Raw genomic sequence first — 12256 nt, 5'->3', positions numbered from 1 at the left:
CTCCCCGTCGGTACACCGCTGCTCCTCGTCATGCCAGCCCTTCCCCTTCTCCCACAGGCCCGAACGCCGACGCGGCCCTGGCCGTGGGCGTTGCCACCCTAACTGTCGCCCCGACCAGCCCAGGCGTGGCTACTGCCGGCGACGGCCTGGCCACCTCCCGGGCAGCGGAAGCCGCAGCCCTAGCAACTTCACTCGCTGCTACTGACCTGGCCCCCTCAAACGTCGTCCCTAGCCTCTCCTGATAGAGGATGAGGCACGATCTTCCGTGAGGTATGATAACTTGATTGGGCGGAGATTTCGACTGATGATCCAAGGCTCCGAGCGAACGAATCCTCGCAATCACTACACCACGACCCCGTTGGTTATCACCCGTTACACATAAGTGACTTCGCCACGAAGGCTTATCCCTGCAAACGCAATCAAGAACACAAGCAAGAACAGATAGAACACAACCAAAACTGTGTTGATTACGAGTTGAGGTCTCACAAACCGATGAACGACGAAATGTTCGATGACAGATATGATCTAATCAAAACTCAAATCCTAATGTGGTGGTGTCTGCTATTAAAATAGAGGTTAGAGACGTGCGTGACACTTAGTCGCACCTCTAATGGGCTCAAGGTTATAAAAGTATAATTGTATTAAGAGTTTATTTGGGTTTTAACAAAATAATTGGTCAAAGTTATATTTTGAAGACATATCGCTGTACTAAAGGATAACTAATACGACACTGGAGCAGTTCGCAACAGGCAGGGTGGGAGGTGGCTCTGTCCAAAGTGGATCTAAACTCAAGCAGCAAGAACGTGTGCCAAATAGATAGTAGCAAGCGATAAGATTAACGATTTGGCCCTCTTTTTCTGTGCGAGACGAGCGACGGAGTGCTCACTAGCTCTTTGTTTTTTTCTGCTTTCTCTTTCTGCCACATAATTAAGACTATTGCTGACATGTACAAAACGAATAGCTAGCTAACTCAGTATTGTTGGGCATTGCTTGGAGCTAGTAATTCAGTACTGAAATTCATGCTTTGGTGGCCACAGGGCACAGGCTACAGCTAACCTAGTTCTGCGCTTACCTTTTTTTTGTAGGATAATATTGTGCAGTAGTTGAAATAAATCAACGCGGTCAATGTTTCAGGTAGAAATAATATTTTGTGGTAGTTGAAAGCTATCTGATATCCAGGCAAAATCTATTTTCTAGCCTTTGTATCGTAAAACACGGAATATCACCATCAGTACCATTTCATCTTGGTTTAAACTATACATACAGTCGCAGCTGACACAACCCAAGGCATGCCTATTATATACACACCCTTGGCTTTGCTTGGCTGCTGTTATTCTGTAAGCACGCTAGCTAGCTTCTCCAGCTCTCCGGGCTCTAACACGTAGATGTAAACCATCTGCTACACATACGTACATAGCGTGGTGGACAGAAATGGATGGATCAGGGTCTTCAGGCGTGCGCCAGCTCCTTGGAGACGCCGTCCTGGTACGGCGCCTCGCAGAACTCGCCGCCAAGGTCATCGCACGCCTCGCCCGGGAACACCCTGCAGTCCAGTGGATTCACCATGGCCACAGTTAGTTTGCTGCCTCGACGAATCACCAAGAACAGATGGTGCTAAAAGCTGGGTTATCCTATGCTAGTTGCTAGCTGCTGCTTACGTCTTTGGCTCGTCGTAGGACAGGTAGTCCCTGTCCACCCCGACCACACTCCTGCTCGCCGCCGCCGCCGCCGAGGCGGGCTTGGCCTCCGGGAACATGGGCCCGTTGCACGCGTCGCCACCAAGCAGGTCGCAGGCCTCCATCGGGAACACCCTGCAGCGTCACCAACATGCGTGTCAGTGTCACCGACCCAAATTCTAACCATACCATCCAGAACTTAGCTCTACACCGACTGGTTGTTTGTTGATCAAGGCCAGGGAACACGTACGAGACGCTTGAGCTGTAGTCGATCTGCGCGGCCTCGGTCGCGACGACGGCAGCTACACGGACGCTCCTCCTTGTGGCGGGGACACGGGCCACCACCCTGCTCCTCGCCGCCGGCCTGCCCTTGGCGGGCAGCACGGCCGAGAACCCGGCGGCAGTAGCGGCAGCCTGCATTTTTCTGATCTCAACTTCCTGTGTGTGATCAAAGTGTGGTGGCAGATTGGTCCAGTACGATCTGGAACGCTTATCTATTTTGTGTGGTGACCCCCTCCGTTATATACTGCAGGGCCAGGAGGGGTTCCCTGCTCTGGATAAGATTCTGGTATGTGGTACCCCTCTACCGGTGTTCTTGGACCAAGGAGAAGGGGGACCCGCTCACCCCTGTTGCCTGATATTTTGAACCCCTTGGAAAAGATATTTCCACCTTTGATCCTGATAGTTATCTTGCCTCAATTATTGTAAACAAAAGGGAGTGCTATTGCTAGCAAAAAGGATACTGCATTGCAAGAATACAACAGCCTCCAAGATATTTTCCCCTCAGTCTTCTGTTCACTCTGCCGACTTGTCTTGGAGAATTACTGGTGTGTACAGTGATTTTTTCCCCTGGAATAATTGCTGTATAGTGACGTGTACTTGCAAACAAACACGGCTCAAGTGACAGGTGACAGATGAAAAATTCCAGAATGACAAAAAAAAGGAACCTGAAACGTCAGCAGCAACAGGAAGTGCAATAAACTGAAGCATTACCATGACGAAAAGCATTAGATTGTTCAGACTCAGACACAAACTACAGAGTTTTCACACCAACTTAAAATCGAAACACAAGATTATTTCTAACTGCGAAGTGATGCCCGAGGCACCGCTGGCAATCCTAGCTCATCCTCCTGCACATCAGATAAGAAGCAAATAACCCTTATTACCACCTCAGCCAAGCAAACTTCTAGCCGAATAAAGTGGTAAAGCGTGTTTTTTTTAGGCAAACAAGCAAATTCTTGATGGCAAATGCAATGAAACATCAAAATAAATCTTGGTAAATTACATGGTGTGCTTTACTCAAACCAATACTACATCAGGTCAGAGATATTTTGAATTTAATGTTGGTTCGTTCCCAATGGGTAAAAAAAATCAGAACCACACTAAGTTAAGAATGTTGTGCAAATAAATCACCTGCAGCCCGCCTGCTGGGACCATTGCAGGGCGACTTGGTGCAGCAGGTAAGTTGAGGTCAGCATCAAAGTCAGAATCTGGTTGAAGATATGAGGGGACTGCAGCTGAGTCAAATTCCATATCAGACTCCAAAGCATCTAGCTCTGCAACGTCAAATGAAACAAATAATAAGAACAGTAAAGCGAGAATCATCTCCAAAAATTAGACGATAAATCACTAGCTAGATGGCAAGGAAGAAAATTTAGGCCATTTATAGAGTATAAATATATGTGAACAATTGGAGTTTTAGACCATTAGCAAATAACCATATTACCAAGTGATGTGCCAAAAACTATGGAAGACTTAAATCCAGAAATAGATGTCATATTGCAAAGATGAAATTGTGACTTCCATACCGCCCATCAGTTCTTCCTCGTCAACGTCATCAGGGATGTTGTAGCTTCTACCAAGAGTTTCTTGTATCTCATTGCTCACGTCCATCAGATCTGTCATTTCATCTTGCATATTCTATGAATAGCAGGAATGTGTAAGTACAACTCAAGATACTGAAAAAAAGGATGTAAGTCACAATAATCTGGGTGTACTTTTTTCTCTCTAACACATAGGAGAGTTGTGTATCATTATATTAAGAATGAAAAACGGGGCAAGAACCCTTATAAAACACACCCATCCGTGTGATTTTACAAGCTTCAACAATTGTACGTTTATTATATAGATACTAAATCGCCTAAAAAGCTTCAAAGAAAAGGTTGACTTTAAATTAAGGGTGATAGGCAATCTAATAATTTTTGTTCTGCCTTTGAGCAAAAGAAGAGTACAATAAAAATCTCAAAATGTGTGTCATTATATTAAGAATGAAAAACGGGGCAGGAACCCTTGCAAACAGACCATCTGGGTGATGTTACAGTCTGTACGTTTTTTATATAGATACTAAATCACCTAAAAAGCGTCAAAGAAACAGTTGACTGTAAACTTAAGGTTGATAGGCAACCTAATAAATTTTGTTCTGCCTTTGATCAAAAGAAGAGTATAAAAAAATCTCAAATGTGTATCATTATATTAAGAATGAAAAACAGGGCAAGAACCCTTGCAAACAGACCATCTGGGTGATGTTACAGGCTTCAACGACTGTACGTTTTTTTATATAGATACTAAATCACCTAAAAAGCTTCAAAGAAACAGTTGACTGTAAACTTAAGAGTGATAGGCAATCTAATAAATTCTGTTCTCTCAAAAAAAGAGAACAAAAGAATCTCAAAATTATTTTGTTTACATGGACACTGTCAGTCATCTGATCCTAAAATAACCAATTCATATCATTAACTCCAAGTATAGAAGGATCCTCGAGTTTGTTATAAATTATTATGTTACTAGCCAGTTGCCCGTACTTTTGCTACGGATCCTAAATATAACATATAAATAGGTATTGAGATATTTATTCAAATATAATTATTGTTTATTTTTAAACACTAAGGTATGTGTAGTCTGTTGGTTAGCCCTAAATTTCTAGAGTAGGGGGTGTGTGTTCAAATGCTCGTTTTGCACTATTTTTTTATATAATTATTGTTTACTTCTAAACACTAAGGTACGTGCGGTCTGGTGGTGGTTGTGCAGACGCTGGGGTCCATAGGGCAGTAGCTGAGAGCATGCTGAGCATGGGGCCAACAAGGCACGACGCCGAGGCAGGGGGCGTGTGGGGTGGGCCCAGTGTGTCAGCGCGGGGTGAAGTTGTGGTAGCACCAGGTACCCACATTCCGTTCTTAATAGTAGTAGAGACTCGATGTGCCCTGCATTATATGCTCAAACGAAGCTAAACAATAACCGCGTCCCCTTACCCCATCTAACCTTTTTCAGAAACTTCTGGCGATGAATCAGAAATGAACACAACAAAATCTTAAAGCGCTGGGAGCAATAGAAAGGACACCAACAGTATTGGTCCAGCATTTCCAAGAACTTTTGACAATCAATCTGAATTCAGAAACGGATATAATAACAAAATCTAAAAGTAGACGGGTATAGTTGCATAGGACAAACTCAAAAGCCTTTATATTTCAGGGCACATGTTACATGTAGTATATATGTTTATTCAGTTATTTGACGCTACGCCTGCAGGATGTGCCCCTATAAAGCTAGACAACATCCTTCCCCTTAATCAATCTAGCATTTTAGAAAACTTTAAACAATGAATCAGAAATGGATATGACAAAATCTGAAAGTGCTGAGAACAAAGAAGGAAAGCAACAGTGCTCATCTAGCAATATTGTGAAATTTTTCACAATGAATCAGAAATGGATAAATCAAAATCTGAAAGTAGTGGGAGCACAAGAATGGTAGCAACACATACATCAATTTCATCAATTTTGACAGTTTTCATCATTCCCTTGAGCTCCTTGTTTGCTGCCTTCATTGCATTCATCTATGAAAGAGGAAATAAAAAAACACTCCATATAGACATGGGCATTGTGAATATGAATGAACTTGCTCGATGAGAGATTTAAGGGCATTACAGTCTGCTGAGCATCCTTGAGGCCATCGGCAGCAAAGCCAACTTGGTCGAGATTGTAGGTTTGGTTGTACAACATGTTGCGTTGCTCCTCGTACCTGAGAGGCAAATGAGCAACCTCGAACTGGTATAGTATTCATGGAATAATGGCTGCCTGCTGCCACTATTTCCGGTGACATGACAACTAGCATGATAATAAGAATTGGGAACAGGCAAATAACAAAAGTGAAAGTTGAAATTGAAGAGGGCCGTGTTAGACAGTATATTCTCAGGATAGCATCTTAGTTATTTTGCCTCTGTAATCCTGGCTGTAATCTTGGCTGCCCTCCCGATCTACTTCTATAAACGGGTAGAGGCTGGCCTACATATACTGTAACCCTGCTCAAGGAAATACATCAACGTGATTACCCACTCTTTCATGGTATCAGAGGATCCTCTCTCACCTTCCGCTCATACCCGTCGCTCCGCCATGAACACCGCTGCTGCTGCAGCCATGGCCGACGCCAACGCCGCCGAACTCCGTGCTGCCGAGGCCCGCCGCCTCGAGCAGGAGCAGGCTGATGCCGCGCGACGCCGCGATGCCAAAGCAGCAGTCGCCCTCCAAGCGAAGCGCGACGCCCCGTGGCCGCCGAACGCCGTAGGCTGCAGGACGACGTCGCTCGTCACGAGCGCGCCCTGGCCGACATCTCCAGGAGGCTGCTGCCGACGACAACGATGCTGCTGCCGGAGGAGGTACTGGCGCCGATGCCGACGCAACCAGCGTCGCTGCTCTGCATGCCCAAGCGCTCGCCATCCTCAACGTGTGCGCCCTGGTGCCGACCACGCTCGATCTCGCCACACCATCCTTCTCCAAGTGGCGTCGGCTCCTCCTAGCTCTTGGCAATTACGCTCTCGCCGACCATGTTTTGTGCGATGCCACATTTCCTACCATTCCCCACTGGGTTCGCATGGATCTCCACATCCTTTCGTGGATTTACGGCTCCATCACCCCCAAGCTCTTCGAGATCGTCACCACCGTCGAACCGTCCGCTCGCGGCGCTTGGCTCTCTCTCGAGGAGCAGTTCGTCGGCAACCGCGAGACTCGGGTCCTTCACGTCGACACCAAGTTCCGCACCTTGACACAAGGTACGATCTCCGTCACGGACTATTGCCGTCGAATGAAGACGCTCGCGGACACCCTTGTCGAGCCGATTTCAGACCGCCTCCTCATCATCAACGTTCTCCGTGACCTCAGCGGCCGCTTCGCCCACCTCCGCTCCTACATCAAGCGCCAGCGCCCGCTGTCGTCCTTCACCGAGGTTCGCTCCGAGCTCCAACTTGAGGAGCTTTCAATCGGTGCTCCATCCGCCTTCGCGCCTCCCTGCAACTCCATGGCATCGGCTCCCACGTCTCTCACCGTCGGCCCTCCACACCCTGCGCCACACTCGGGTGGGGGTCGTCGCCGCCGCAAGAGCGAGGGTCGCGATGCCAGCAGCAGCGTACGCCCAAACTCCGGCGCTCCTCCGACCACCAACATCGGCTGGCCCAACTTCTTCAACCCATGGACGGGCACGATCCAGATGTGGCCCGGACCGCGCCCGCCGATCGCCGCCACTCCTCGGCCCCATGCCCTCCTCGGTGGCCCCGACGGCAGTGTCGCCCCGTCGTCGTTCTCGTCATGCGCTCAGGCAGTCTAGCCACTCGCCTGGCCTTCCGCCCCAGGGTCGAATGGGTTGGCCAAAGGCAATGGCCTGCCTCCCCAAACTCCCTCTTGGGCTAGCGCTCCTTGGGCCGGTGCTCCCTGGGCCAGCACGCCCAGTACCCTATCCTGGGTTGGCACGCTTCCTGGTGGGCCGAACAGCGCCCCCAATATGTCATCCCAGGCTGGCACAAATGTTGGGCAGCTCCAGGGAGTCTCGACGGGCTGGGACTATCAGGACCTGGCAAGGTCTTTCAACACCATGACCCTCACTCCCCCTTCTACGGGTGAGTGGTACATGGACTCCGGCGCTACCGCACACATGGCCTCCAACTCCGGTATACTTTCCTTCTCCTGTCCCTCTTCCAGTTCCACGCCTTCCATTATAATCGTGGGGGACGGCTCTGCCCTTCCCGTTGTGTTCATCGGCTCCACAAATATTGGCTCCCTCCACCTCAACAATATTCTTGTTTCCCCTAACATCATCAAAAATCTTGTTTCCGTTCGCCAATTCACAACTGACAACAATTGCTCTGTCGAGTTTGACCCTTTTGGCTTTTCTGTGAAGGACCTCAGGACACGACACGTGATCAGCATGTGCAATAGCTCCGGCCCGCTCTACCTGCTGCTTCCTCCGGACTCCACATCCCCACCTAGCCTCCTCGCCAGCGCATCATCTTAGTTGTGGCACCGTCGCCTTGGACACCTCGGCCATGAAGCTCTCTCTCGGCTTGCTAGCTCTTCTGCTATTACCTGTAATAATGACTCACATGTCGACCTCTGTAATGCCTGTCAACTCGGTCGCCATGTCCGTCTCCCTTTTTCCCTTTCGCAATCTCGAGCTTTAAAAAAATTTGACCTTGTTCACTGTGATTTATGGACCTCCCTGGTGTCCAGTATTTCAAGGTTCAAATATTACCTTGCTATTCTTGATGACTGCTCTCACCTCTTGTGGACTTTTCCTCTCCGTCTTAAATCCGATACATTCTCCACTATTGCACAATTTTTCGCTTTTGTTGCCACCCAATTCGGCACCACCATCAAAAGTGTACAATGCGACAACGGTCGTGAGTTTGACAATTCCACCGCTCGCACCTTCTTTCTCACGCATGGTGTTGCCCTCCGCATGTCGTGCCCCTACACCTCGCAGCAAAATGGCAAGGTTGAGCGTGTCCTGCGCACCATCAACATCATTCGCTCCCTTCTCTTTCAGTCACATCTCCCCCCTCCCTATTGGGTGGAAGCCCTCCACACTGCCACCCATCTTTTTAATCACCACCCCTCGAAGACTCTCAAGTTTTCCACTCCAACTATGCTCTCTACAGGTGCCCGTCGTCCTATTCCCACCTGCGTGTGTTCGGCTGCCGGTGTTACCCCAACACCTCTGCCTCCGCTGCATACAAACTTGCTCCTCGTTCCACTCTCTGTGTCTTTCTCGGCTACTCATCGGATCACAAAGGATACCGATGTCTCGACCTCTCCACGAACCGTGTCATCATCTCCCGCCATGTGATCTTTGATGAGTCTTCCTTTCCGTTTGCTGACACACCACAGGTGGTCAGCACTGACCTTGATTTCTTGGATAACTTTCACTATCAAGATTATGTGCAGGTCATTCAGCAACATCCTATGACCCATGGCGCTCCTAGCCATCCTGGCGGCTCATCCCAGTCAGTTGGGTCACCTACTGGAGCTATTGGGCTGCCTACTGGAGTTACTGGCTCCCCTGGCAGGCCGATATCGCCGGCTGGGCTACCCCAACTGACCGGGCACTCAGCGGACTGGTCACCTCAGCCGGACCTCCCGCCTGGTCCATCCTCGCCAGCCAGGCCACCTGGGTCGTCCTCGCCAACACATGTTGGCCCACCTGGCGGCTCTACCTCCCTGTCGTGGCGTAGTGGCCATTAGCCGGTGGCTGGCATGCGCATAACGCACCTCCTGGTCGGTGCCATCCCTACACCGCCTGTCGTCAACAATCACTCCATGCGCACTCGCGCCAAGAGTGGCTTCGTTCAACCTCGACTACTTCAAGCCACCACTGTCTCCCCGGTGCCCTCAACATATCGTCGCGCTCTCGATGATCCGCACTGGCGTGCAGCGATGAACGATGAGTTTCAGGCTCTCATCCAGAACAACACCTGGACACTTGTTCCCCGCCCGTCGCATGCTAACGTCGTCACCGGCAAATGGATCTTCAAGCACAAACTGTTGTCTAATGGTACTCTGGATCGATACAAGGCTCGTTGGGTTCTCCACGGCTTCACTCATCGTTCTGGCATTGACTACGATGAGACATTCTGTCACGTTGTCAAAACCGCCACCATCTGCACCGTCCTTAGCTTGGCTCTCTCCAGTGACTGGCCGATCCATCAGTTCGACGTCAAGAATGCGTTCTTACATGGCACCCTCTCTGAGACAGTCTACTGCACTCAGCCCTTTGGCTTTGTTGACCCGGCTCGGCCCGACCACATTTGTCGGCTCAACAAGTCACTTTACAGAATGAAGCAGGCTCCCCGGGCATGGTACAGTTGCTTCGCCGCTCACCTACAGTCCCTAGGTTTCATTGAAGCCAAGTCCGACACCTCTTTGTTCGTCCTTCGGCACGGGTCGGACACTGCTTTCCTGCTGTTGTATGTGGATGACATTGTCCTGACTGCCTCGACCGCTGCATTGCTTCGACAGATGATTACGGCTCTGCAAAACTCCTTCCACATGAAGGATCTTGGCCCCCTCCAGCACTTTCTTGGGGTCGCTGTTACTCGCACCACTGTCGGGATGCTTCTCTCTCAGCGGCAGTACACCCTCGAGATTCTCGAGCGCGCGGGCATGACTGAGTGCAAGTCGTGCAGTACCCCGGTGGACACTCAAGCCAAGCTATCCTCCGACGGCTCACCGGTTCTAGACTTGACATTGTAACGCAGCCTGGTCGGCGCCCTACATCACCTATGCGGTTCAGCAGGTCTGCCTCTGCATGCACGATCCCCGGGAGCCACATCTCACCGCCGTCAAGCAAATCCTTCACTATCTGCGCGGTACCGTCGACCTCGGGCTGTTCCTACCTCGTGCTTCCTCGCCACACACGCTGACCGTCTACACTGACGCCGACTGGGCTGGATGCCCGGATACTCGTCGCTCCACGTCAGGCTACATTGTGTTCCTCGGCAACAACCTCATCTCCTGGTCTAGCAAGCGTCAGCCGACAGTCTCTCGCTCTAGCACAGAGGCCGAGTACCGCGTCGTTGCAAACAGCGTTTCCGAGGCGACCTGGCTTCGTCAGCTTCTACTCGAGCTTCACCAGCCTCTCCAACGTGCCACTGTCGTTTACTATGACAATATGAGTGTCGTCTACCTTTCGACTAATTCGGTGCAACACCAGCGCACCAAACACATCGAGATTGACCTTCACTTTGTTCGTGAACGTGTCGCCGCTGGTGTTGTGTGCGTCCTCCACGTGCCGACCACCTCGCAGTTCGCCGACATCTTCACCAAAGGCCTGACGTCGAGTGTCTTCTTGGAGTTTCGGTCCAGCATGAACGTCTGTTCCACCGATGTTCCTACTGCGGGGGGTGTTAGACAGTATATTCTCAGGATAGCATCTTAGTTATTGCCTCTGTAATCCTGGCTGTAATCTTGGCTGTAATATTGGCTGCCCTTGAGCCCTTCCGATCTACTTCTATAAACGGATAGAGGCTGGCCTACATATAATCTAACCCTGCTCAAGGAAATACATCAACGTGATTACCCACTCTTTCAGGCCGAAACAGGGAGACAGAGTAGGGTACGGACATGCGCTTGTGCTTGAGGAGTCGGATGGCGCGTGCCTTGATGGCTTCCTGGGACGGGCCGGGGCGGGTCTTGCGGATCTGCTCCTTGTACCTGGCTAGCTCCTCGTCCAGCTTCTTGATCTTCTCGTCCACCGTCTCACCCCGCTTGTTTATCTAACGGATCGAATGATGCATAGGGCATTGGAGAAACAGATCATCAGAAGAATAAGGTTAAATTAGGTTACCGCCCGTTGCCCATGAACCAATGCAGTTACTGGTTACTGCTACAATAGAGAAGGGGGCAACAGGAGCAGGGTTGCAACAGCAGCGGATTGGTAGAGTAAAGACTGACTCGCTCGGTGGCGTCCTGGATGGAGGGGGGCGGCCCCTTGTCCTTCTTGGCGCCGAAGATCTTCTTCATCGCAGCTCCCGCTCCGGTTGGCTGCCGCCTTGCCGGCGCCGCCGCCCGAGAGGAAGGGTTGAGGCGCGTGCGGAGCTGGGTGAAATTCGAAATCGAGATGTTGACAGGGGGCTACCAATCAAACGATTTCATCCGTGTGTGTTTTCATGCATCGGCCGAACTTCCCGTTGGTAGTGGGCCAGCCACTCGGGCCAGCATTTTTAAATTGGGCCAAACCGGAACGGAGCAAGGCAGGTCATCCAAATGTCTTCAGCGCAACTCCAAAAGGATATTAAAAATTTTATCCCTAAAACTGATTATTAAGAGTAGACTAAAAAGTTTTAAGAGTTTATTATGATGAGTACTCCAACAGTTTTTTAAATGTGACATGTCGTGCAATCTGTACGGTCGTCGGGAGATTGTGGATGAATGATACGTTGAAGAATGAATTAGAGAGAGATGAAATACACCAAAATATGAGGGAGAGGAGGTTGTGGATGCGAGACGCTAATTTTTGGGGGAAGAATGAGGGAGCTGTTGGAGTAAGAAAAAACACTATTCTTGACTAATATCTGTTTTGGGGTTAGTTTACACGTTCTTTTGGAGTTCCTCTTAAAGGCTATCTTAAGCACCTTATTCATTCCCACACATATATTCAAATTCTATTCTACGAACAGTACAGTCTACAGTGGATGAAATGCTGGAAACGGTCTAACAAGCGACACCTACTACTATTCTTTGAAATGAGTATATGGCCCTTTTGAGGCAAAAATAATTTTTATAGCATTATACATCAAAACTATGTTTTTAAGTATGTTATTT

At 49.6% G+C, this 12256-nt stretch overlaps 2 protein-coding genes across 2 annotated transcripts; both read right to left on the bottom strand.

Annotated features, from left to right (window-relative positions):
• Window positions 1-1210: 1210 nt before the first annotated feature.
• LOC100281148 (uncharacterized) lies at window positions 1211-2172 on the bottom strand. The gene is made up of 3 exons (NM_001174200.2): window positions 1927-2172; window positions 1659-1811; window positions 1211-1543 (listed from the first exon to the last, which is right to left on the bottom strand). Exons 1-3 carry the CDS (start codon window positions 2094-2096, stop codon window positions 1450-1452), a joined length of 417 nt encoding a protein of 138 aa, NP_001167671.2. The 5' UTR covers window positions 2097-2172; the 3' UTR covers window positions 1211-1449.
• Window positions 2173-2473: 301 nt separating this feature from the next.
• Window positions 2474-11610, bottom strand: LOC100273036 (uncharacterized). The gene is made up of 7 exons (NM_001147485.2): window positions 11387-11610; window positions 11057-11208; window positions 5597-5690; window positions 5434-5505; window positions 3485-3596; window positions 3090-3232; window positions 2474-2806 (listed from the first exon to the last, which is right to left on the bottom strand). The coding sequence occupies exons 1-7, from the start codon at window positions 11453-11455 to the stop codon at window positions 2756-2758; spliced, it is 693 nt and encodes a 230-aa protein (NP_001140957.2). The 5' UTR covers window positions 11456-11610; the 3' UTR covers window positions 2474-2755.
• Between the last annotated feature and the right edge of the window lie 646 nt (window positions 11611-12256).

The sequence above is a fragment of the Zea mays genome, chromosome 3, assembly GCF_902167145.1.
Source record: "Zea mays cultivar B73 chromosome 3, Zm-B73-REFERENCE-NAM-5.0, whole genome shotgun sequence".
NCBI classification, from domain to species: Eukaryota; Viridiplantae; Streptophyta; class Magnoliopsida; order Poales; family Poaceae; genus Zea; species Zea mays.
This window is presented reverse-complemented; position numbering and strand designations above follow the sequence as displayed.

Bases quoted from the DNA above. Each gene is read 5' to 3' on its own strand.
- LOC100281148 (NM_001174200.2), bottom strand. From the start codon at position 2,096: ATGCAGGCTGCCGCTACTGCCGCCGGGTTCTCGGCCGTGCTGCCCGCC. The intron at 1,812-1,926 runs GTACGTGTTCCC...GTGACGCTGCAG, and splicing joins GACTACAGCTCAAGCGTCTC to GGTGTTCCCGATGGAGGCCT. The intron at 1,544-1,658 runs GTAAGCAGCAGC...ACTGGACTGCAG, and splicing joins TCCTACGACGAGCCAAAGAC to GGTGTTCCCGGGCGAGGCGT.
- LOC100273036 (NM_001147485.2), bottom strand. From the start codon at position 11,455: ATGAAGAAGATCTTCGGCGCCAAGAAGGACAAGGGGCCGCCCCCCTCC. The intron at 5,691-11,056 runs GTCCGTACCCTA...TTTGCCTCTCAG, and splicing joins CTCCTCAAGCACAAGCGCAT to GTACGAGGAGCAACGCAACA. The intron at 3,597-5,433 runs GTATGTGTTGCT...TGCTATTCATAG, and splicing joins TCAAAATTGATGAAATTGAT to AATATGCAAGATGAAATGAC.